This window comes from Scyliorhinus torazame, chromosome 14 (assembly GCF_047496885.1).
Source record: "Scyliorhinus torazame isolate Kashiwa2021f chromosome 14, sScyTor2.1, whole genome shotgun sequence".
NCBI classification, from domain to species: Eukaryota; Metazoa; Chordata; class Chondrichthyes; order Carcharhiniformes; family Scyliorhinidae; genus Scyliorhinus; species Scyliorhinus torazame.
In genome coordinates, this window is record NC_092720.1 from 164,156,407 (window position 1) to 164,178,546 (window position 22,140).

General features: G+C 50.6%; 1 protein-coding gene across 1 annotated transcript in view; it reads left to right on the top strand.

Annotated features, from left to right (window-relative positions):
- Positions 1-18,982, top strand: part of LOC140389070 (uncharacterized) — a 108,321-nt gene extending 89,339 nt beyond the window's left edge. Inside the window, exons 8-10 of the mRNA XM_072473230.1 lie at positions 10,430-11,149; positions 13,098-13,248; positions 13,339-18,982. Of these exons, the coding sequence (XP_072329331.1) occupies positions 10,430-11,149; positions 13,098-13,248; positions 13,339-14,132 (1,665 nt within the window). The 3' untranslated portion in view covers positions 14,133-18,982. The remainder of the gene's footprint in view (positions 1-10,429; positions 11,150-13,097; positions 13,249-13,338) is intronic.
- The last annotated feature ends 3,158 nt before the right edge of the window (positions 18,983-22,140 follow it).

Sequence of the window (22,140 nt, forward strand, 5' to 3'; positions counted from 1 at the left end):
CGTAAAAGGGAGGACTGAGTCCCAACTGGTGTTGTTTTGCTGGACCATTTTTCTGAGGGTGGATTTTAGGGTCCGATTCATGCGCTCCACGATACCACTTGACTGGGGATGGTATGCTATGTGGAATTTTTGGGTAATGCCAAATATCGTGAGGACGTTCTTCATGACACGTCCCGTAAAATGGGAACCTTGGTCGGATTCAATGCTGCAGGGGAGTCCCCATCTCGTAAAGATGTGGTGGGTCAAAATCTTGGCTGTGGTCTTTGCAGTGTCTGTTCTGGCTGGGAATGCTTCCACCCATTTGGTAAACGTGTCTATCACCACGAGTACATATTTATAACCATTCCTGCAAGGGGGCAATGGTCCTATAAAATCAATCTGGAGGTTAGTCCAGGGGCCATTAACGGGTGTGACTGAGTTGAGCCTTTTTGGCATATCTGTCCGGATTATTCTGAGCACAGATAAGACAATTCTCGATGTAGTGATTAACATCTTCCTTTAAATTCGGCCACCAACAAAGCTGCCTGAGGTGGGCTGTAGTGGGATCGATTCCCTGATGTCCATGACCGTCATGGAACAAACAAATCAGTTGATTCCTGTCCTGTTCAGGAACCACATAAAGGGTGTCTTTTAACACCACACCGTCATGTGTGGTCAGAGCATTTTTAAACCTCTCATAAGGTGCTGGATAGTTTCCTTTTAAAATCTCCCTGAGATTTCTGTCCTGCTTCTGGGCCTGCACTAGATCCTCGATCTTAGTCTGTGAGACCTGAACTGCATTTACTGGTGCGCTTTTGGGGGGTGTCCAAAAATATCCGTGCCTGGAACCTGCTTTTGCCAGTGCGTTGGCTTTTACATTTCATGGGGGGAGGAGGAACGATGGTGACTTCGAACTTTGACTATACCAAAAGTCCTGTTCTGTGCTCTCTCTAAGATGTGACGGAGCAATGGGGCTGAAGGGAGGGGTTTTCCGTCCGAGGAAACAAATCCTCTTGCCTTCCACAGGGGCAGGAATTCCGTTAGGCTGTTGCAGACATAGAGGCTGTCTGAATATATGTCTGCTGAGCTGGGGAAGGAATCTGGGTGTTCCACTATGTATGCGATGGCCGCAAGCTCTGCTGCCTGCGCGCCTAAGTGTCCTGGAAGTTTTATTGCTATTCTAGGGCGCGTCCCTGCGCGTCCTCGACATAAATACCGCAACCTGTTATGCGCTTGCCTTCCAATACTGTGGAAGATCCATCCACATATATCTTTATGGGCTCGCACGTGTCTGTCTGCTGGGGGCTCTGGGTTGAACTACCTATCTTTCTGAGGGGTGTTTTAGCAATAAAGGGGCCTGTGTTGTGGTGTGGAGAGATAATTTCACATTCATGGGTGGTTCCGGGGTACTGTCAGCTAAAAAAGTGTGGGTCTTTGTCCTTTTAACAGTGATGTCCCGTCCCTGCAAAAGAAGGGTCCATCTGGCTGCTCTTATTTGACTGACTGTCGTTCGTCCAGTAAAAGTTGGGTGGGCGGGTGTTCTGTGAGGATTGTGATGGGGTTCAGTCCGGTAATGTACGAAAAATACTGAACTGGCCAAAATACTGCGAGCAGGTGCCTCTCACAGGCTGAAAATCCCTGCTCCACAGCATCTAAAATTCTGGAGGCGTAAGCTACGGGCCTTAATTGGTCGTGCCGTTCCTGGAGGAGCACAGCCGAAAGGGTGCGGTCTGTGGTTGCTACCTCTATAGCATAAGGGGAAAGCGGGTCTGGAACTTGTAGTGCGGGGGCTGCTATGAGTGCCTGTTTTAAAGAGTCCACAGCATCCGTATGCTGCGGAAGCCATTCCCAAGGGGCTCCTTTCTTTAGGAGATCTGAGAGGGGTGCTGCCTTGCTGGCGAAACCGTCAATGTGGTTTCAGCAGTAGCCAACCAGTCCTAAAAACGACCGGAGGGCTGAAATGTTCTGGGGAAGGGGCAATTTAGCACTCGAGTCAATCCTTTTATGCTCGATCTCGCGTTTACCATGTGTGATAATTGTTCCCAAATATATCACCTTATCTTACAAAATCTGGGCCTTTTTGGGGTTAACTTTACAACCAATTGAGTGTAAGAGTTCCAGGAGTTCGGACAGAAGCTCAATGTGCTCTTCCTTGGTGTCTTTCTGCAGTAGTAGGTCGTCTATGTACTGGACCAGACATTCGGGGCGAGAGAATTTGACTAAACCATTTGCCAGCTGTCGGTGGAAAATGGAGAGGGAGTTGTGGAATCCCTGTGGCAGGCATGTCCACGTGTATTGCTGATCTTTAAAAGTGAAGGCAAATTTGTACTGACACGCCTTTGCCAATGGAATGGACCAGAATCCATTACTGACATTCAAAACCGTAAAGAATCGGGAATTGAGTCCCTGCTTGAGCATGGTCTCGGGACTTGTGGCTACTGTGGGGGTTGCTACGGGGGTGATTTTGTTGAGTTCCCGGTAATCGATGGTCAGTCGCCATGATCCATCAGGCTTTCTCACTGGCCAAATCACCTATGTTGAGCGTTGCGGGAGCGCTTGCATACTTCGCCATCTTCCAGACACACTGGTTGACTGGATCAAATTATAAGTTGTGGGAATTCATAAAATCGATTCCCAGAATGTGTTCTGCTGTGTGAGGCAGGTCAACTAAAACCACGGGATGCTTGGTGGTGATGTTACCGATTTGAATGGGTACAGGGGCTGTGATGTGTCCCTGCTGTGAGTGGCCTGTAAAGCCGCTGAGGGTGATAGTGGCTGTAGTGGGCCACATGTCCTTTTGGAACATGGTGGAGGAATTTATTGTGGTGCAGGACCCTCCTGTGTCCCAAAGAAACTCGATGGGCTGTCCCCGAATTTTCGCTGCAACTACCGGTCGTCCGGACCTATCCCAAAGGGTGTCGCAGACCCAACTGGGGGAGCCCAAACACCGTCAGTCCGTTCCGGTCAGGTCCGTCTGATCTGAATGGGCGCTAACACTATGAATGGACTCTGTCTTCTTCTTACTCAGAGTGCCCGTCTGCTGGGCTCTCTGTGGCTTTTGTGGGGCATTGCACTCTCTTGCAAAGTGTCCCAACTGTCCACAGTTGTAACACTCCTGTGACTTGGGTGGGGGGCTGTTCTTTCCTTCATTCACCCATGCGGGGTTCTGGTGTGATTTTACTGCCTGTATATCTGTGTCGGCCTGCTTTTCTTCGGGATGTTTAACTGTGGGTTTGCTTTGTACAGACTGCTCCCAGGTGCGGGACAATCTTTTTACTACCCATTTTTCGTTATGAGCCTCCTCTGAGGGATCATAATTCGCGCAAGCTTTCTGTCCTGTTTCTGTGGCATAGGAGATTAGGGTGTGGGTCCATTTGGCCATGTTGTCTGGGGACAAATGGGCACGGTCTACGTCTCCAAAGACTGCTGCAAAGTGGATCCACAGGCGTCCAGCAAACGCTGTGGGGTGCTCGGTTTTCTTTTGCCTGCATTTATTGAGGCCATCTACGGGGTCACCCCGGTTATACCCGATCGCATCCAGGATCGCGGTATGCATTTCTGCAAGGGTGCCTCCTCCTACATTCTGTGGGTCGGGAAGGGCCGCTACGACTGAAGGGTCTAAACTTAAAACTGTGAGCTTTACATGCTCTCACTCCTCCAGGCCGTACATGGTTGCCTGCTGCTTTACTCTGGCAAAGAAATGGTGGGGGTCTGAGGTGGGAGGAAAGGTGTGATCATCCCGTAATTGGGTCACTGTTAAGGGGATGTAGTATAGAAATTCCGTATCATCCAATATGGCTGTGCGGCGGGTGGTTACTGGGTTCATTGGAGCCTGAACTATCTGCTCTGTGGGGGGTTGGGGCGCTTTCTTCTTCTGTGGCTTTCCCTGCGCACATGTTCCCTGAACATATCTCTGCGCTGTCTCGTTTAATCCAGGGCCGTCTTCCTCATCTAATTTTGCTCCAAAGGTTTCCTGGAATCCGTTTTGGACTGAAAGCAGCGATTGCAGTTCTGCAATCTGCTTCCGGCACTTTGCGTGGTCTAGTGAGCTTTGTCTTTGCTCCGTGTTGGCAGCATGGAGTGCTCTTAACGCTGCCTTCAGGTCGCTGCACTGCCTCTGCAATGCTTCTACATTCTTCTCTGTTTCTTCACGTACCAGGACTGCACATTGCGTGTCCTGATAGGCCTTTTCATATTGGGACTGGAAGCTGCTTAAGTGCGCCAGACAAGACTGGTGTGCCCTTTTGGCATCCCCCACCTCTCCGTCTTTTGCTGCCAACTTCCTCCTCAACTCTAAGTTCTCTCTTTCCACCTCGCTTACATCGACCGTACTCATTCGATGTATGCCTTCTTCTTCTTTCCGAAGCGTCCTAACGACCTCCTCTGTGCCTCACAATTGTGCCAAGCAGGACACGATTGCCGTCGGCTTGCGAGCTTTTCCTAAGCTCTTCTTGTGAATCTCGCTCAGGGTCTCCCACCAAGTATGTCCTATACTCCCGGGGCCTGATTCCTCGTTGTCATAGAATTCACTCCAAAGGGGCCATCCCTTCCCTTTGAGATATTTCCAAATGGGACATTGTCCCACTCTACTGCTGCTGGTCGCTGCGACCGCAAATTCCTCTGGGTTCATGAGGCGTTGCATTGCCATCTTTCCTATCCGAATGCTGCTCTTCAAATTTGGGACAGGGGTATTAAGGCGGTGCTGTAAATACGGGTACGGCTTTCGCTACTTTCCGAAATACAAACTCCCGACAATTTTGTCGCAACAAAAAATCTATCAGTTTTACCTTATCGCCCTGTTAGTTACGCATGCATACTTACACTTCCGAATTATGAGGATTGATCAGAACTGCTTGAACATTTGTGGTTTTCTGTCTCCAATTGGATCTCTAATTCAAATTCTGGGTTCTGCCGGAGTTGTTATACCACTTCGAGATCGGGTCCCATCTGGGTCGCCAAATAATGTTGCTAACTTTCCGGTTGGCTCAATTGCTCTGTTTTATTACCTTTGCTCTCGAGTCGCCATGTATCTTTATGATACCGCCACGAGGTTCAAGTCCAAGTAATGATCAATAACTCAATACCCCGATTAGTAAGATTCAAATCAAAGCACATTTATTATACACAATAATCGCTACTCATGCACAAATTCTACGTCTAAGCTACTTCTATGACTAACAGGCCTATACTTAACTTCGGACTGGCCCACCAGGTCAGGGGAACAAATGGCCTTTCGTTCGGGTTCTGAGTCTGCGGGATTCGAAGTTGGTATGGATTGGTAGCTAGGAGCGCCTATCTCGTAGCGAGCATTGAATTAAGACCTACTTCTTTCGGCGGTCACTGCACCGGTCACGGTCAAGGTTGGTTCGCGTTGCTGGGTGACCCGGGCAGGACAAAGAGAGCGATTTGAACTTGGGGCTTAACTCTTATAGTCCCCAGGGGCTTCCCGCTTTTGGGGCGGACCCCATACCTGGTCCCAAGTGATTGGACTTTGTCCCAATCGCTTGGTTCGATTTCTCCAATACTGGAGCAGTTCCGTGATCGATGGGCGGTCTTGAGGTGTTCGTTAACCTCTTTTGTGTTGGCTCCTGCTGGCGCCGGGGAGTCTGGCTTTGCTTTGTGTGTCCCAAATGTTGCTATTGTTCCCGGGGATTGCTCATTAGTATGTAGATGGCTGCTACATTATTATACTGATGGTCGCTGGTATCGATGCTGTCTGGCCTTTTGCAGAGTTAAATACACAGCAAACCTGTACCTGCTGGTCTCTGTCTGTGTTGGCTGAATTTCCCGTCAGCCTTTGCCGTTCGCCATTTTAAATCGGGAGTTGGCCAATTCAGGTGGCTACAGTACCCACAGGACAGCCAGCGATCCAGGCGCCCCAGTCGAGGTAGGCATCAGCCCCGGGGCCGAACCTCGCATCTGGATGACCCAGAAGAAGCATACGCTGAGGTGCAGCTGAACTGTTTGGCAGTGCCCCGTGTGGCCCCTATTCGTGTTCTGATACAAATGGTCATATGTTCCAAATGGAGCTGGGATACAGTGGTGGTCGTTTCTGTGGTTGCGCTGAGCACTTTGATCTTATCAAGTGAGGAGTGCATACTTAGTTTTTGGATGACACGGTGGCTCGCTTGGCCACTTATACAGGGTAACAACCAAACATCGACCCCATGGGGTCCAGTCACTCCAATGGTTTATGGGTACCAGTCAGTGCTCCTTCCCCTCATTATTGTGCAAAGAAATGGCCAAGAAACAGATGTCTGGCTCAATGGACACAAGACTGGCAGGATGTTTATTGTTGTACAGGACCAAGCTGCACATGGGAACTGGGGTAGCCCCCGCTGAGCTGAATAGGTTGTCAGCTTCGTATACGACTGATTTTGATTTTAACAGTCATTGACGCAAAGGTAGCGTTGCCCAGTTCGATGTCGATCTCTTCAACACTTTGTACCTGAAGACACAGTGTTCATTCGTAACTTCAACGACAGTGCTCGCTGGATCTGTAGGATTGTCATCCATCAAACAGGACCAGTCTCTTACCAGGTTCAGGTCAGGGGACAACTGATGAGAAACCATCTGGATCACCCAGCTTCCAACCTCGTTTCTGATGAAAGATCATCTTGAGCTGGAGTGTTAAATTCATTTCTCTGCACAGATGCTGCCTGACTACCATTTTTTGTTTTGATTCTAGAAATAGACTATTTGGCTCATCTGTTTTCTTCCAGTCCTTAAGTTCCACATGAGTTTTCTGCAGACCTATTTTATCTCACCTTATTAGCAGATCCTTCTATTCCTTTCTTCTCATCCAGTTACCTGGCTTCCCATCAAATACATCAAAACTATTTGCATCAGCCATTTCCTGTGGGAGCATGTTCCACATTCTAATCATTCTCTTGGGAAAGATGTTTCTCCTGAACTCCTCATTGGATTTATTATTGACCATCCGGAGGAGCCGGAATGTAGCGACTAGGGGCTTTTCACAGTAACTTTTCATTTCTTCTTATATTTCTGGACCTGGGTTTTGGACTCCCCCACACAATTGTGAACATCATCTCTCCATTTACCCCCAAATTACAAATTTTATAATTCATAATTTTAAAGATTTCTATGATGCCCCCCAACTCTTCCCCCCCCCCCTCCCCCCCACCCCCAGCCTTCTCTTTTCTAAGGAAAGAGTGCTAGCCCGGTCAGTCTTTCATAATAGTCAGTCTCTTGTTATGGGCAAGGCGTTTTCAGAACCCCAAAATGCATCATGGAGTTCAACCAACCTCTCCCTTTAATGGATTTGTTGCTTTTCCGAGCACGCGGCTTTTTCCCTAGGTGTGGGATTACAATTATGGACACGTGGGGTTTTAAACACAAAACACTGTTTATTCCATGAACTCAACTTAACATCGTAAATAAACATTGGATCTCTTAACACCCCTTACTTCAAAGATAACTCAGAAAATATTGCAACAGTAAATAACTCCTTAAAATGTTCCTTCAAACTTCCAAGAGACTTAACACCTTTAAACAGTATCACATCAGGTTAAAGGATACATATATTTTTTGTAGAATGGCAGAGATATATTAGCTTGGGTGACTTCAGCTCCAGCACCTTGCTTTCTTCATGCAGCTCTCTGGAAACCCACAGACACACCCACGCTGCTTTCTCCCTTCAAAGCTGATCACAGCAAATCAGTACTTCTCAAGCTGCTGTCTCAAACTGGCTTTCTACTTTTAAACTGCCCTCAGCAAAACCAGCCAGGCAATTTTTAAACTGCAAAACCAAACTGCAAAATGGCTGAACTGAACTGAGCTCCACCCACTCTATGACATCACTGTTTTCTTAAAGGTACATTGCTTAAACATCCAGTTCTTAAAGGCACTCTCGCATGACACTCTCAATATCATCCTTCTCAATGTTTTTCTGCACCTTCTCCGGTTCCTTAGTTCCTTTCTGTTCTTTTTCAATATGTTGGTCTGAACTGTGCACAGCTCTCCAAGTGTGGTCTAAACAAGGTTCTGGACAAGTTCAATATAACTTCTGTTTTCCAATTGGATTCCTCCAAAAATGGACCCCAGTGCTATTCATAGAATAATAGAATCCAACAGTGCAGGAGGCCGTGTTTAATCTTGAGCTGCCTTGTTATTTTTAATGATTGATGAATCTGTAGTTCTGCCCTTGCACAACTTGTAAATTTAACCGTTGGTCCTCCATAACCTCTCCAATTGAAATAATTTATCCGCATGAAGTCAAACTGTTGTTATTTTCAAAGCTTCATCAAATCAGCCCATTGTCCATTCCCTAAACTGCACACAGCCAGCTCTTGTAATCCAATGGGGCAAAATACTATGAACTTGTGTGAATGAATCATAGAATCCCTACATTGCAGAAGGAGGCCATTCAGCCCATCAAGCCTGTACCAACCCATCTGAAGGAGCACTCTTCCCAGGCCCTACGTCCTTTCCCCGTAACCCACCTAATCTTTTCTCTTTGACACAAAAGGGCAATTTAGATCGCCAATCGACCTAACTTGCACATCTTTGGACTGTGAGGAAACCGGAGCCCCCGGAAGAAACCTATGCAGACATGGGGAGAAAGTGCAAACGCCACACACAGTGACCCGAGGTGGGAATTGAACCCGGGTCCCTGGCGCTGTGAGACAGCAGTGCTAAACGCTGTGCCACCATATTACCCTGTGCTGGATTCAGAAAATGCTAGAAATGCTCAAGTCAGGAAACATCTGTGGAGGGAGAAGCAACCTCTCTGCAGCTTTTGACATGCTCGACCACACTATCCTCCTCCTGCAACTCTGTTGTCCAGTCAGCTGGACTGCTCTGACTTGTGGCACTTTTTCCTCTTCAGCTGTATGCAGAGAATCTGCTGCAATGGTGAATCTTCCCACCGCCATCGCTCTGGTTCCTACCAAGGGTCAATCTCTGCTTTTCAATTCGATTCAGCCGCTCGGGCTCGCGCTTCCTCACATTCCAACTCCCGAACGCTGCGCGCCAACCGCCGCTGCGCGCGGCAGAACTACAACTCCCATCAGGCACCGCGGGCTGGCTCCAACTGCCGCTCCTTTCTGCGCAATTCCAAACGGGTGTCTGACTGGAAGGAAAGCGGCTGCGCAGAACTGGGCCGAGCTGGGAGACAGTGTGACTGGCTGCGGGGAATGATTGACCTGTGGGAGGTGCTCCTGTTCGTTCTCTCCGGAATTGGCTGCGAGAACACTCAGGCAGCTAACTTTTTAGTTGGCTGTGTTGGATATTGAGTGCGTTTATTGAAAACATTTCGCTTCTGATTTACAGGTTGAGTTTTGTTGATGGGTTATTGCTGAATATCAGAAGGTGAGGGGTAATTATCTGGAGAAGGCAGAATCACATTTCTTGAAATGTATTTTAGTGTCTTTAAAGATTTTACCGAAAGGCCTTGGCTTTTCCTGGAAGCCTGGGCTTGGATTTGATAGTTGAGCCCAGTGCTGTGTCTGAGAGCTGAATTTGGGATGTGCAGTCTGAGTGAGTGCAGTGTGTCTAATTTCCCAGGATAACCCAGAACCCTTCAATCAGCTCCACTGAAGCAATATTTTCCTCAGCTTCCAGCAATCCTGCCCAGTGTGTTTTCTTCAAATAGTTTTGGAAAACGGGAGAAATGTCAACATCTTCATTGAATTAACATTTCTCGAGTGTTTTTTATATATTAAACACATACGCTAAGGGTAAAACTGGTCTTCACCAGCACGACCCAAGCTCATAGTGAATTGATGGTCTGTTTTACACTCTGCCCCGACTGTCTTTTCCATTTCCCTCAAGTGCCTGGAGGATGGGGTCCCGGTGGAGGAAAGAAAGTAGTCACATTGTCAGCTCCTGTCATGATCCAGTATCCCTGCTGGAAACAGAGGGTGCGTGACAGTCAAATGAGGAAAAAGAAAGGAATTGTTGTATCTGATTTCCCCCCCCCCCCCCCCCCCACACACACACAGGGGAATTGCAGACTGGCACTCACTGTGGAACAATCTCTAACTGAGGAGTCAGCCACTTCAGCAAAGGAGGAGTGGGAGTTGGAGGAAATCATGTTTTGTTTTTGTGTTTTACAGAAGGATTGCACTGTCCCACACCAGTGAATACAGAGATAATAGACACTGTAGAGAGATCCTGACTATCACCCATGGAATAACTGCACAACTGTGGGAAGACATCCAGTCCATTCACAACATTGTTCAACACAGTGGAGGTTGGGCAGTGAAACCATCATTTAGAAATCAGTCGAGTCAGGGAGCTTTGACATATCATCACTTCTGAAACTGGAACCTAACATGAGAACCAGCCTTTCAAAAGGATCTGCTGTGGGTGATCAGTCAGGGTGAGGCTGGGGGAGAAGTCTTATGAACACAGGCTGTTCAAGTGTAAGGTGTGTATGGTGGTCTCCAAAGGCTTGTAACATCTCCTAAGGTGCATCTGTTAACACAAGGGCTGCCACATGGAACGGAAACGATTCAGGTGTGATGTTTGTGATGAAGGTTTTGTAACATCTACGAATCTCCTGAGGCACCAGATGATTCACACAGGGGAGAAACCGTTCAGATGTGATGTTTGTGAGAAATCTTTCACTCGATCCTACCATCTTCTATCGCACCAGAGGAATCATAGAGGGGAGAAACCATTCAAGTGCAAGCTGTGTGACAAGTCATTCTCGTGGTCATCGAGCCTCAGCGAACACCAACGCCTTCACACAGGGGAGCAAGAGAAACTCTTCAGCTGTGATGTTTGTGAGATGACTTTCAACCGAAATTCCCGCCTTCTATCACACCATAGGATTCACACCGGCGAGAAACCGTTCACATGTGAAGTGTGTAACAAATCATTCTCAGAGTCATCGACCCTCCGTAAACACCAGCAAACACACACAGGGGAGAAACCGTTCAAATGCGAGGTGTGTGGCAAATCATTCTCGTGGTTATCAAACCTCCGTGAACACCAAAGCATTCACACAGGGGAGAAAGGGAAACGCTTCAAGTGTGATGTTTGTGAGATGGCTTTCAGCCGACCCTCTCATCTAGTATCGCACCAGAGGATTCACACAGGGGAGAAACCCTTCACGTGTGAGGTGTGTAACAAATCATTCTCATGGTCATCGGCCTTCCGCAAACACCAACGTGTTCACACAGGGGAGAAATCCTTTACGTTCAAGGTATGTGACAAATTATTCGAGGTCTCATTGGCATACACTGACATATTCACATGTATGGTATGTGACAAATCATTCTCTGAGTGACCTTCCCTCTGCGCACAGCAACACATTTACATGGGACAAACCATTCACATATGAGGTCAGCGACAAATCATTCTCACAGTCATCAAACCTCCACAGATGCCAGCACATTCACACTGCGGCCACCTGCTTCTCTTGCGCTGAGAGTTGTCTGTGTTATTTACCCTCCAGTGCTCACACAGGGGAGCTGTCCTTCCAAAGCACTGTCTGTCTCAGCAGTGTCTGTGTGAAAGCTCGCCTACCATCAGTCCCAAGAATTCAAGAAGATCTATTTAACCTTTGACCAGATCGGTGACTGAACAGGTAGACGAGGGTAGAGCAGTTGATGTGGTGTATATGGATTTCAGTAAAGCGTTTGATAAGGTTCCCCACCGTAGGCTATTGCAGAAAATACGGAGGCTGGGGATTGAGGGTGATTTAGAGATGTGGATCAGAAATTGGCTAGCTGAAAGAAGACAGAGGGTGGTGGTTGATGGGAAATGTTCAGAATGGAGTACAGTCACAAGTGGCGTACCACAAGGATCTGTTCTGGGGCTGTTGCTGTTTGTCATTTTTATCAATGACCTAGAGGAAGGCGCAGAAGGGTGGGTGAGTAAATTTGCAGACGACACTAAAGTCGGTGGTGTTGTCGACAGTGTGGAAGGATGTAGCAGGTTACAGAGGGACATAGATAAGCTGCAGAGCTGGGCTGAGAGGTGGCAAATGGAGATTAATGTAGAGAAGTGTGAGGTGATTCACTTTGGAAGGAATAACAGGAATGCAGAATATTTGGCTAATGGTAAAGTTCTTGGAAGTGTGGATGAGCAGAGGGATCTAGGTATCCATGTACATAGATCCCTGAAAGTTGCCACCCAGGTTGATAGGGTTGTGAAGAAGGCCTATGGAGTGTTGGCCTTTATTGGTAGAGGGATTGAGTTCCAGAGTCAGGAGGTCATGTTGCAGCTGTACAAAACTCTGGTACGGCCGCATTTGGAGTATTGTGTACAGTTCTGGTCACCGCATTATAGGAAGGACGTGGAGGCTTTGGAGCGGGTGCAGAGGAGATTTACCAGGATGTTGCCTGGTATGGAGGGAAAATCTTATGAGGAAAGGCTGATGGATTTGAGGTTGTTTTCGTTGGCGAGAAGAAGGTTAAGAGACTTAATAGAGGCATACAAAATGATCAGGGGGTTAGATAGGGTGGACAGTGAGAGCCTCCTCCCGCGGATGGAAATGGCTGGCACGAGGGGACATAGCTTTAAACTGAGGGGGTAATAGATATAAGACAGAGGTCAGAGGTAGGTTCTTTACGCAAAGAGTGGTGAGGCCGTGGAATGCCCTACCTGCAACAGTAGTGAACTCGCCAACATTGAGGGCATTTAAAAGTTTATTGGATAAGCATATGGATGATAATGGCATAGTGTAGCTTAGATGGCTTTTGTTTCGGTGCAACATTGTGGGCCGAAAGGCCTGTACTGCGCTGTATCGTTCTATGTTCTATGTTCTAGATCACCAAAAGAAGACATCAGTATATTATATATATATATATATATATAATATATATATATATATATATATATATATAAACTCCTGCTTATGCACAGGTTTCTTTACTATAGACAAGAGGGAACTATCTGAATGTTAAATACTTTGAAACTTAGAGTTGAAAATACAGAGACCACATTATGCTTGTTTACAAATTTTATGAGGTTTTGTAAAATGCCGTTTTCTTGGAGAATGCTCTGATTTTGTCATAAGTTTTATCTCCAATCAGAAGTTCCCCCTGGGTGCAGGCTTTCTCCAGCACTCGGAAAATGAGTCACAAGTGAGCACAGCAAAGTCTGGACCGTGATTTCTTTTTCATTTTCATTTCTTCCTTTTGGTAAAGCTGGCCCATAACACCCAGGAGCGCTCGTTGACTGGAGGGCGGGTTCTGTACATCAAGGAGCTGATGGAACAGGAGGAGTTCACGAGGAAGCTGTTTGGCCTCTCCAACCCCACGATAACCAATGGCGGATCAGATATGGGGATGATTGAAGGTGACCTCAATAGCTGTATGTTTAAACCATCAGGAGGAGAGATAATTTATTTGACCAAAGATAATAATTGTGAATTTCGTCCTCTGACAGATACACAGGTGTTCATGGGCACATCAGATGGTGATGGAGGCGAGTCGGCAGCAGCCCCCAAGATTCCTGAAAGGGCCGATAAGGAAGGGATGGAGGTGAATACTTCCCAGCAATGTGGCATGGCAGTTGCAGTGGAGGAGGGAGAGGAGTGTCAGGAGGTTAAGATGTCTGATTTGGAGGGTAATGTTGATGAGTTAAAGTTAAATATTGTGGTTTGTGTGAAGGAGGAGCCCTGTGATGATCCGGCTGCTGTGGTGGAGGGAGAGCACTTGGAATCTTCTGGAGGTGAGAAATCTGTGGCTTTGGGAGCAGGAGCTCCGCCGTCTCCACGAGCACACGGACGACATCAAGCCCATGCTGCTGGTGAAGAAAATGAAGATGATCTGAAACCTCTTGAGCGCTTATATCAGGAACAGCTTCAAAGTACTGAGAGTTATCAGGTCACTTCTAACTTGCTTCAGCAAACATTGACTGAATTTAAGACAGATGTTAGCCAGAAACTTGAAAGAAACAATGAGATTCTTCAGCAGCAGAATGAGGTTCTGAGACAGCAGAGTGAGATTCTTCAGCATCATCTACAAAGAAACAATGAGATTCTTCAGCAGCAGAATGAGGCTCTTTGTCAGCTTCTGCGAAGAAGCAATGAAACTTTGAATGAAATGAGGCAGATTCTGTCTTTGATTGTAGTGCCTGCATCTCTGGCCAGCAGCAGCCCAGTGCAGAAACCATCTGCTGCTGGACACACCTCTGACACAAGAGAGTTCACATCATGGGGGAGACACAGAAGGTATTAGTGTCCCTCCCTCCAACACCACCAGTTTACCTCATTTTTCCCTTTTTTATCATGAGGGATATTTTTCTGTCATTACAGTCTGGATTTTACCACAACAAAGAATCTCTCCGTCTTGAGGACAATGGCGGAAGAGGCCCCAATCCCCCCCGCCCCCCCTCTCCCGATCACGGCACCTCTCATTTACATGTGTTTGTGGGTCCAGGAATTGGCTAGGTTGGGGAATTTCCCACTTTGCAGAGCCAGCTATCCATAGAAATCAGCAGCTGCCTCCACCCATGTGGTTTTGGGTGAAAGATGTCTGAAACACATCATGTTCAGATTAGACCCGTTGGGAGTTGGTCTGAACTCCTTGGATTTTTTTGGAAAGCTAGGGTACCATTATGGAGAGCAAAGATACTCCTTTTCTTATGGTTGGTGGACACATTTTGGGGAGGAAAGGTGCACTTTGGAAAAAGTAAGATGTTCTTTGAGAATATAGAAGTAGGCATGAATGTGCATAGAAAGTGCGCAAACCCCATTGGAACTGAGAGCTCATTTGAACCGTTAAAAGCAATTGTCAAACGTGTCAAGATGATCTATCAAAGGGAATTGTCAAGCTCAAACTGCCTTTAACTTTTTGAAAAAGCTGGAGTGTTAGAAATTGCCTTTCATTCAGTCTATTGACATAAGCATCAGGGATTGACTAAATTAGATCTACATGAAAAATTTCACAACCATCCATTGGCACAAGTACCTGCCATTGCACACCTTGGTTGACAGCTCCAAGTGGTTATGGGCACATTGAAGTGGGATGATGAATTTCAGTGCTTGTTTTATCGGGGGTTATACAGTTGAATTCAATGTTTTTTGTTGTAAGGGATAATGTATGCATGTAAATGTAGTAATTTTTTTATCGATGAATGTTGATTTACAAAAAAATCTGAATCAGCCACTTGGAATTGATTTTATTTCAACTCCTGGATCCCGAGGTCATTGTGGTACTGATGAGCTGGTATGGGTGGGGGCATGGTTGGTTTATGTTGGCACAGGGATTGTCAAGTGCCATGTGGAGTGGGTGGGAACAGAAGCAGGTATGTGGGGTCATGGTGGGGTGTGGCTGAGGCATTGTCATGGGTGGGATGTGGGGAGTGTGTGAGGGGTGATGACTGTTTTATGTTTCTCTATTTTTCTATCTTCGATATACAGTGCTGGTTCTCTGAGACAAGCCTTCCATTCAACCCACCTCCTTGCCCAGCACACTTTGCACTCATTCCAGGGTCGCTCATTCTAATCCCAGGGTACTCTCCCATTCTGGAACAAAAATCTCTTTCTTCCGGGTTGAGTTTGCTCCAGTCAAACAGCTCAGCACAAAGCACCGAGTAAACAGGCCTCTCAGCTGGATCTTCTCACACAGCATAAGGGACATTCAGACTGCATGAACATTAATGTGGATATTATGCAATGCGAGTTATAGGAATCTTGACCTACCACTCAGTGAATATTCATTCCCAAGCAAATGTGGATATTGTAGGTAACGTTCCGAAAAAAATATTTTCCGACGCTGTTTGACAGAGATTTCTAGAGTGGGAATAGCGTTCTTCATCCTCAGAGACTTTCAAATTGACAACATCAGTGTGGGATGTGTCGCCTCGGATCTGTTTGACAGTAGATCAGAAAAGGAAGACCCACAGTATTCAAGGCAGTGATGATGTGCAGTGGTGGGATCAGCACATGCACAGGACAGAGGGACTCGGGAGATGGGAGCATGGCTGAGAGGAAGACAGGATAGAAGGGCACATCCGAGAGTGAGCGAGGATATGAATCTGACAGCCCAGGACTTCCAGTGGCAGTATGTTGAGGGAAGATGCACACAAGGTGGCTCATGATAATTGTTCAGTCCTTTTAGCCCAGTTTCTGGGTCTATTTTGTTGAAAATACATTTGATTCATGGCATAAGATGCCCACATAAGAATAATGCCTAGAAGGACCAGCAAAGAAACTTGAAAGCAGAAGTTCGTCGATGGAATTGGATTCTTCTTGGGGCTCTTCAGTGGAGAAAATGATGGTGGTTACTGCTGGGACTCCAGCCACTCCACTGACAGCCGAGATGATTATCGGCAGTGGAATTCGAGAAGCAAAGGCGGGTTGCGTCTGGAAACCTGCATAAGTCGATAGAAGTGGCCTTGGCTACCATTCAGTCGGCATTGGAGAGGACCAACGACACTGTAAAAGCGCATGGTAACAGACTCTACAATAAAGGGCGTGGAGGCAACTCTCTCTATCTCTCTCTCGCTGTCGCTCTCTCTCGGCATAACAATCAGGTTGCCTCTCTGGAAGCTGAGAATTCTCTGATGGCCGGTGCGAATAAAGCACTGAAGGTCAAAGTGGATGCTTTGGAGAATCGCTCCAGGGAGCAGAATATTCAGATTGTAGGGTTGCCAGAGGGAATGGAAGGCTCAACTCCCACTGAATACTTTTCGAAGATGGTGGGGGAGGGTGGATTCATGTCCCTTCCAGAGCTGGACACTCCGATGGAAGCCCCATTCCAACCAACCATCACAGCTTCCAGGAGAAGGAACGGGTCTTGAGGTGGACTAAGGACCATCGTGACTGTCATCAGGCTTTATCAAGACATTGGTTCGGAGCTGGCAAGGAAGCGTGCGACAGAGCTGGCAAGGAAGCATGCGACGTTTAACTAGATGAAAGCCGCCCTGTTTAAGAATGGAGTTTGATTTAAGGTGGTGTACCCGGCGTGGCTCAGAGTGACCTTTGAGCAAAATACACAATGCGCCTGAGGAGGTGGATCCATTTGTAAAAAAGCATATGCTGGGCATGAATTGATGGAGTTTTTTTGTGAAGTATTTGGATGTTGGGATTGGGCATGTGGATATGGGGAGTAGTTGGGGTTCCTTGTACATGCTTGCATTTCTTTGTTCTTGTGTGGGATGAGTGTTTTGAATGTTGGATTTGGGTGGGGGGCTTAATGTTGTGAGGAGTTTTGTTCTTCATGCTATAACTGTTATGAAAATGGCTTCTGGTGGTGGTGGTGTGAGTGGTCACACCCAGGGCAGCTCCTGCTTGAAAGCGTAGAAAAGAGCTCTTTTTACCCAAAATTGGTGCAACTTCGACGGAAAAGTGTAACTGAAGGTCAGAAGAGAAGTTCCGCCCGGGAATGGCATGTGAAATGAAATGAAAATGAAATAAATCGCTTATTGTCACAAGTAGACTTCAAATTAAATTACTGTGAAAAGCCCCTAGTCACCACATTCCAGCACCTGTTCGGGGAGGCTGGTACGGGAATTGAACCGTGCTGCTGGCCTGCCTTGGTCTGCTTTAAAAGCCAGCTATTTAGCCCAGTGTGCTAAACCAGTATGTCTGCTGGCTATCATACCCGGCAGAAGAAGGTGAAGGGCTTGGCCAAGGAGTTGGAAAGGACCTGTGGCGCAGCAGCCAGTGGAGGGATGGCGGAGGTGGAAGGGTCAGTGCATGAAGCAAAGCCCCAGATGGAACTGTTGATGGCCTTCATCAATCATAGAATTTACAGTGCAGAAGGAGGCCATTCGGCCCATCGAGTCTGCACCAGCTCTTGGAAAGAGCACCCTACCCAAGGTCAACATCTCCACCCTTTCCCCATAACCCAGTAACCCCACCCAACACTAAGGGCAATTTTGGACACTAAGGGCAATTTATCATGGCCAGTCCACCTAACATGCACATCTTTGGACTGTGGGAGGAAACCGGGGCACCCGGAGGAAACCCACGCACACACTGGGAGGATGTGCAGACTCCGCACAGACAGTGACCCAAGCCGGAATCGAACCTGGGACCCTGGAGCTGTGAAGCAATTGTGCTATCCACAATGCTACCGTGCTGTCCGTCAAGGAAGAGTTCCGCCAGCAGACGAAAGAGATGCAGGAGGATCGCTCAAAAGGCCATCGAAGGGGCTGTGGCACCCAGGAAGGGATCAAGGGAGAGGGTGGAGAAATGCTTGGAGAAACAGGGTCGCAGATCTGAGAGATTGAGATGTCGACCACAACGATCAGGTGGTGCCATTGGAGGCAGAGGTGGGGCTCTTAGGAGACCTTTGCAAGACGTTGAGAGCAATGTTGTAGGACCAGGAATATAGGTTGAGAAGGCAGAATCTGCCGATAGTGGGCCTGGAAGGTGCGAGTGCCACGAGGTACGTTTCGAGGATGCTGGCGGGGGCTGCTGGCGGAGGGAGTGCTGGACAAGGCCCTTGAGGTGGACAGAGCATACAGTTCCCTGAGGCAGAAGCCTAGAGCAGTGGAGCCGCCACGGGCGGTGATCATGATCCTCCACAAGTTTGTGGAGAAGGAGAAGATTCTGCAGTTGGTCAGGGAGAAGCGCAACTACGAATGGGAGGGGAACAAGGTCCGAATGTACCAGGACATTGGAGCTGAATTGGCACAACGGTGTGCGGGGGGTCATCAAGGCCAAGGTGGTTATGCGGATCCTGGGGGACCTCGGGGTATAAGTTGAACGTGGGGAAGAGTGAGCTGTTCGTGGTCCACAGTAGGGGCCAGGAGGAGAGACTGAGGGAGCTCCCGCTCAGGATAGTGGAGAGGAGCCTTCGGTACTTGGGGATACAAGTGGCCAGGAACTGGGATGCCCTGCACAGGCTCAACTTAACCCGGCTAGTGGAGCAGATGGAGGGAGAGTTTAAAAAGGTGGGATATGCTCCCGCTTTCCTTGGCGGGACGGGTGCAGACTGTGAAGATGGCGGTTCTCCCCAGGTTCCTCTTCGTTTTTCAGTACCTCCCCATTTTCATCCCCAAGTCCTTCTTTAAGCGGGTGAATAAAACATTGTGTGGGCGAATAAAACCCTGCAAGTCAAAAGAGTATTCTTGGAGCGGGGAGGGGGAGGGGGGAGGGGGGGAGGGGGGAGGGAGAGGAGGGGGGAGGGGGAGGGGGGAGGGGGAGGGGGGAGGGGGAGGGGGGAGGGGAGGGGGGAGGGGGGGGGACTGGCTCTGCTGAACGTCTGCAGTTATTACTGGGTGGCCAATGTGGCCATGATCAGGAAATAGATGATGGAGGAGGGGGTGACGTGGGAGCGGTTGGAGGCGGCGTCGTTTCGAGGCACCAGGTTCAGGATTTTCTTGGAAAACAGGTGGGGACATTTTCACTGCTGCCCCCACGTAGGTTCCAGGACAGGGTGGTGTCTGGCAACTGGGTAGGAGAGGAAAAGGTGTCGGACATATATCAAGAGGTGGAGGAAGCCTCAGTGGAGGAGTTGAAGGGCAAGTGGGAGGAGGAGCTGGGTGAGGGCCTGTGGGCCGAAGCCCTGGGCAGGGTGAACTCCTCCTCATCATGTGCCAGGCTCATTTAATTCAGTTTAAGGTGGTGCATCGGGCGCCTGTAACGGCAGCAAGAATGAGTACGTTTTTTGGGGTGGAGGGACAGGTGCCCGAGATGTGCAGGGAGTCCGGCGAATCAGGCCCATATGTTTTGGGCATGCCCGGCGCTTAAAGGATTCTAGCAGGGGTTTGCAAGGGTGATGTCTAGGATTTTGGACACTCGGGTGAAGGCGAGTCCAACAGTAGCGATATTTGGGGTGTCGGAGGATCCGGGAGTGCAGGAAGCGAAAGAGGCCGAGGTACTGGCCTTTGCCTCCCTGGTAGCCCGGAGACGGATCTTGCTAATGTGGTGGGACTCAAAACCCCCGGGTGTGGAGACCTGGGTTAGCGAAATGGTGGGGTTCCTCAGCCTGGAGCGAATACAGTTAGCCTTGAGAGGGTCCTTGATGGGGTTCTTCCGGCGGTGGCAACCTTTCCTTGACTTTCTAGGGGAGCAGCAATTGTCAGCAGTAGCAACATCCTGGGGGGGGGTTCAGGTGGGGTGCTGTTGATATAATGTGAGTTGGGCATGGAGACAAAACCCACCTTGTTCTGTTTTTTAAAAAAAAAAATTCTGTTGTTCAAGTAGTTTCACTGTAAGCTTTGGGATATGTTGATTGTTATTTTTGATTATTATATTTTTGTTATGTAAAAACGCTCATTGGAAAAACTTTAATAAAACATTTATTTTTAAAAAAAACAAGGCCAAGGTGGTGCTTTATTGACAGCAGATCAGGTTTGGGGTGCTCTACTCGGTGAAACTAGGTGACTAACGAAGGCCGGAAATACTATTTGGAGACCCCAGAAGTGGCCAATGACTTTATCAGGGAGCACAAACTGGGGGGAGAACGGAACTGAACAAATTTGGGGCATGGAGTTGCTGGCACTTTGAAGTAATTGACAACATGGGCAGAGTGGGGGATGGAGCAAGGGGGTAGGTTTTTTTCTTTCCCTCCAATGTGGAGAGGGTAGGGGCGGGGGGGAGGGGGCGGGGGAGGGGGGAGGAGGGGAGGGAGAGGGGGGAGGGGAGGGGGAGGGGGGAGGAGGGGAGGGAGAGGGGGGAGGGGAGGGGGAGGGGAGGGAGGGGGGAGGGGTGAGGGGAGAGGAGGGAGGAGAGGAGGGAGGAGAGGAGGGAGGGGAGGGGGGAGGGGAGGGGAGAGAGGGGGGGAGGGGAGAGGAGGGGAGAGGGGGAGGGGAGAGGGGAGGGGGGAGGGGGGAGGGGGGGGAGGGGGGGGGAGGGGGAGGGGGGAGGAGGGGGAGAGGAGGGGAAGGGGGGGAGGAGGGGGAGGGGAGGGGAGAGGGGAAGGGGGGGGGAGAGGGGGGAGGGGGGAGAGGGGGGGACGGGGGGAGAGGAGGGGGAGGAGGGGAGGAGGGGAGGGGGAGGAGGGGGGGAGGAGGGGGGAGGAGGGGGAGGGAGGGGGAGGGGGGGAGGGGGGAGGGGGGAGGGAGGGAGGAGGGGGGGGAGGAGGAGGGGGCACGGAGGAGGGGGGGAGGAGGAGGGGGGAGGAGGACGTGGGGAAGGGAAGGGGGGGGGGGAGGGGGGGGAGGAGGGGGGGGGAGGGGGGGGGGGGGGAGGGAGGGAGGGGGGGGGAGGAGAGGGGGGGAGGAGGAGGGGGGGAGGAGGAGGGGGGGGGAGGAGGAGGGGGGGGAGGAGGGGGGGGAGGAGGGGGGGGGGAGGGGGGAGGAGGAGGGGGGGAGGAGGAGGGGGGGGGGAGGAGGAGGGGGGGGGAGGAGGAGGGGGGGGGAGGAGGAGGGGGGGGGAGGAGGAGGGGGGGGGAGGAGGAGGGGGGGGAGGGGGGGGGGAGGAGGAGGGGGGGGGAGGAGGAGGGGGGGGGGAGGAGGAGGGGGGGGAGGAGGGGGGGGGAGGAGGGGGGGGGGAGGAGGGGGGGGGGGGGGAGGGAGGGGGGGGGGGAGGAGGAGGGGGGGGGGAGGAGGAGGGGGGGGGGAGGAGGAGGGGGGGGGGGAGGAGGAGGGGGGGGGGAGGAGGAGGAGGGGGGGAGGAGGAGGGGGGGGGAGGGGAGGGAGGGGGAGGGGGGGGGGAGGGGGGGAGGGGGGGGGAGGGGAGGGGGGGGGAGGGGGGAGGGGAGGGGGGAGGGAGGGGAGGGGGGGGGGAGGGGAGGGGGGAGGGAGGGGAGGGGGGGAGGGAGGGGAGGGGTGGAGGGGTGGAGGGTGGGGGTGGGGTGGGGGGGTGGGGTGGGGGTGGGGTTGGGGGGGTGGAGGGTGGGGTGGGGGTGGGGGTGGGGTGGGGGGTGGGGGTGGGGTGGGGGGTGGAGGGGTGGGGGGGGGGTGGGGGGTGGAGGGGGGGTGGGGGGTGGGGGGGGTTGGGGGGGGTGGAGGGGGGGGGTGGGGGGGTGGAGGGGGGGGTGGGGGGTGGAGGGGGGGGTGAGGGGGGGGAGGGGGGGGAGGGGGGGGGGAAGGGGGAGGGGTGGGGGGGGAAGGGAGGGTGGGGGAGGGTGGAGGGTGGGGAGGGGGGGGGAAGGGGTGGGGAGGGGTGGAGGGGGGGTGGAGGGGGGGTGGAGGGGGGGGGAAGGAGGGGGGAGGGGAGGGGGGGGTGGGTGGGGGAGGGGGGGGAGGGGGGAGGGGGGAGGGGGGAGGAGGGGGGGAGGGGGAGATGGGGAGGAGGGGGAGGGGGCAGCCCTGCTAGCCAAATAGTTAGCTAATGGGAGCGGAGTGGTG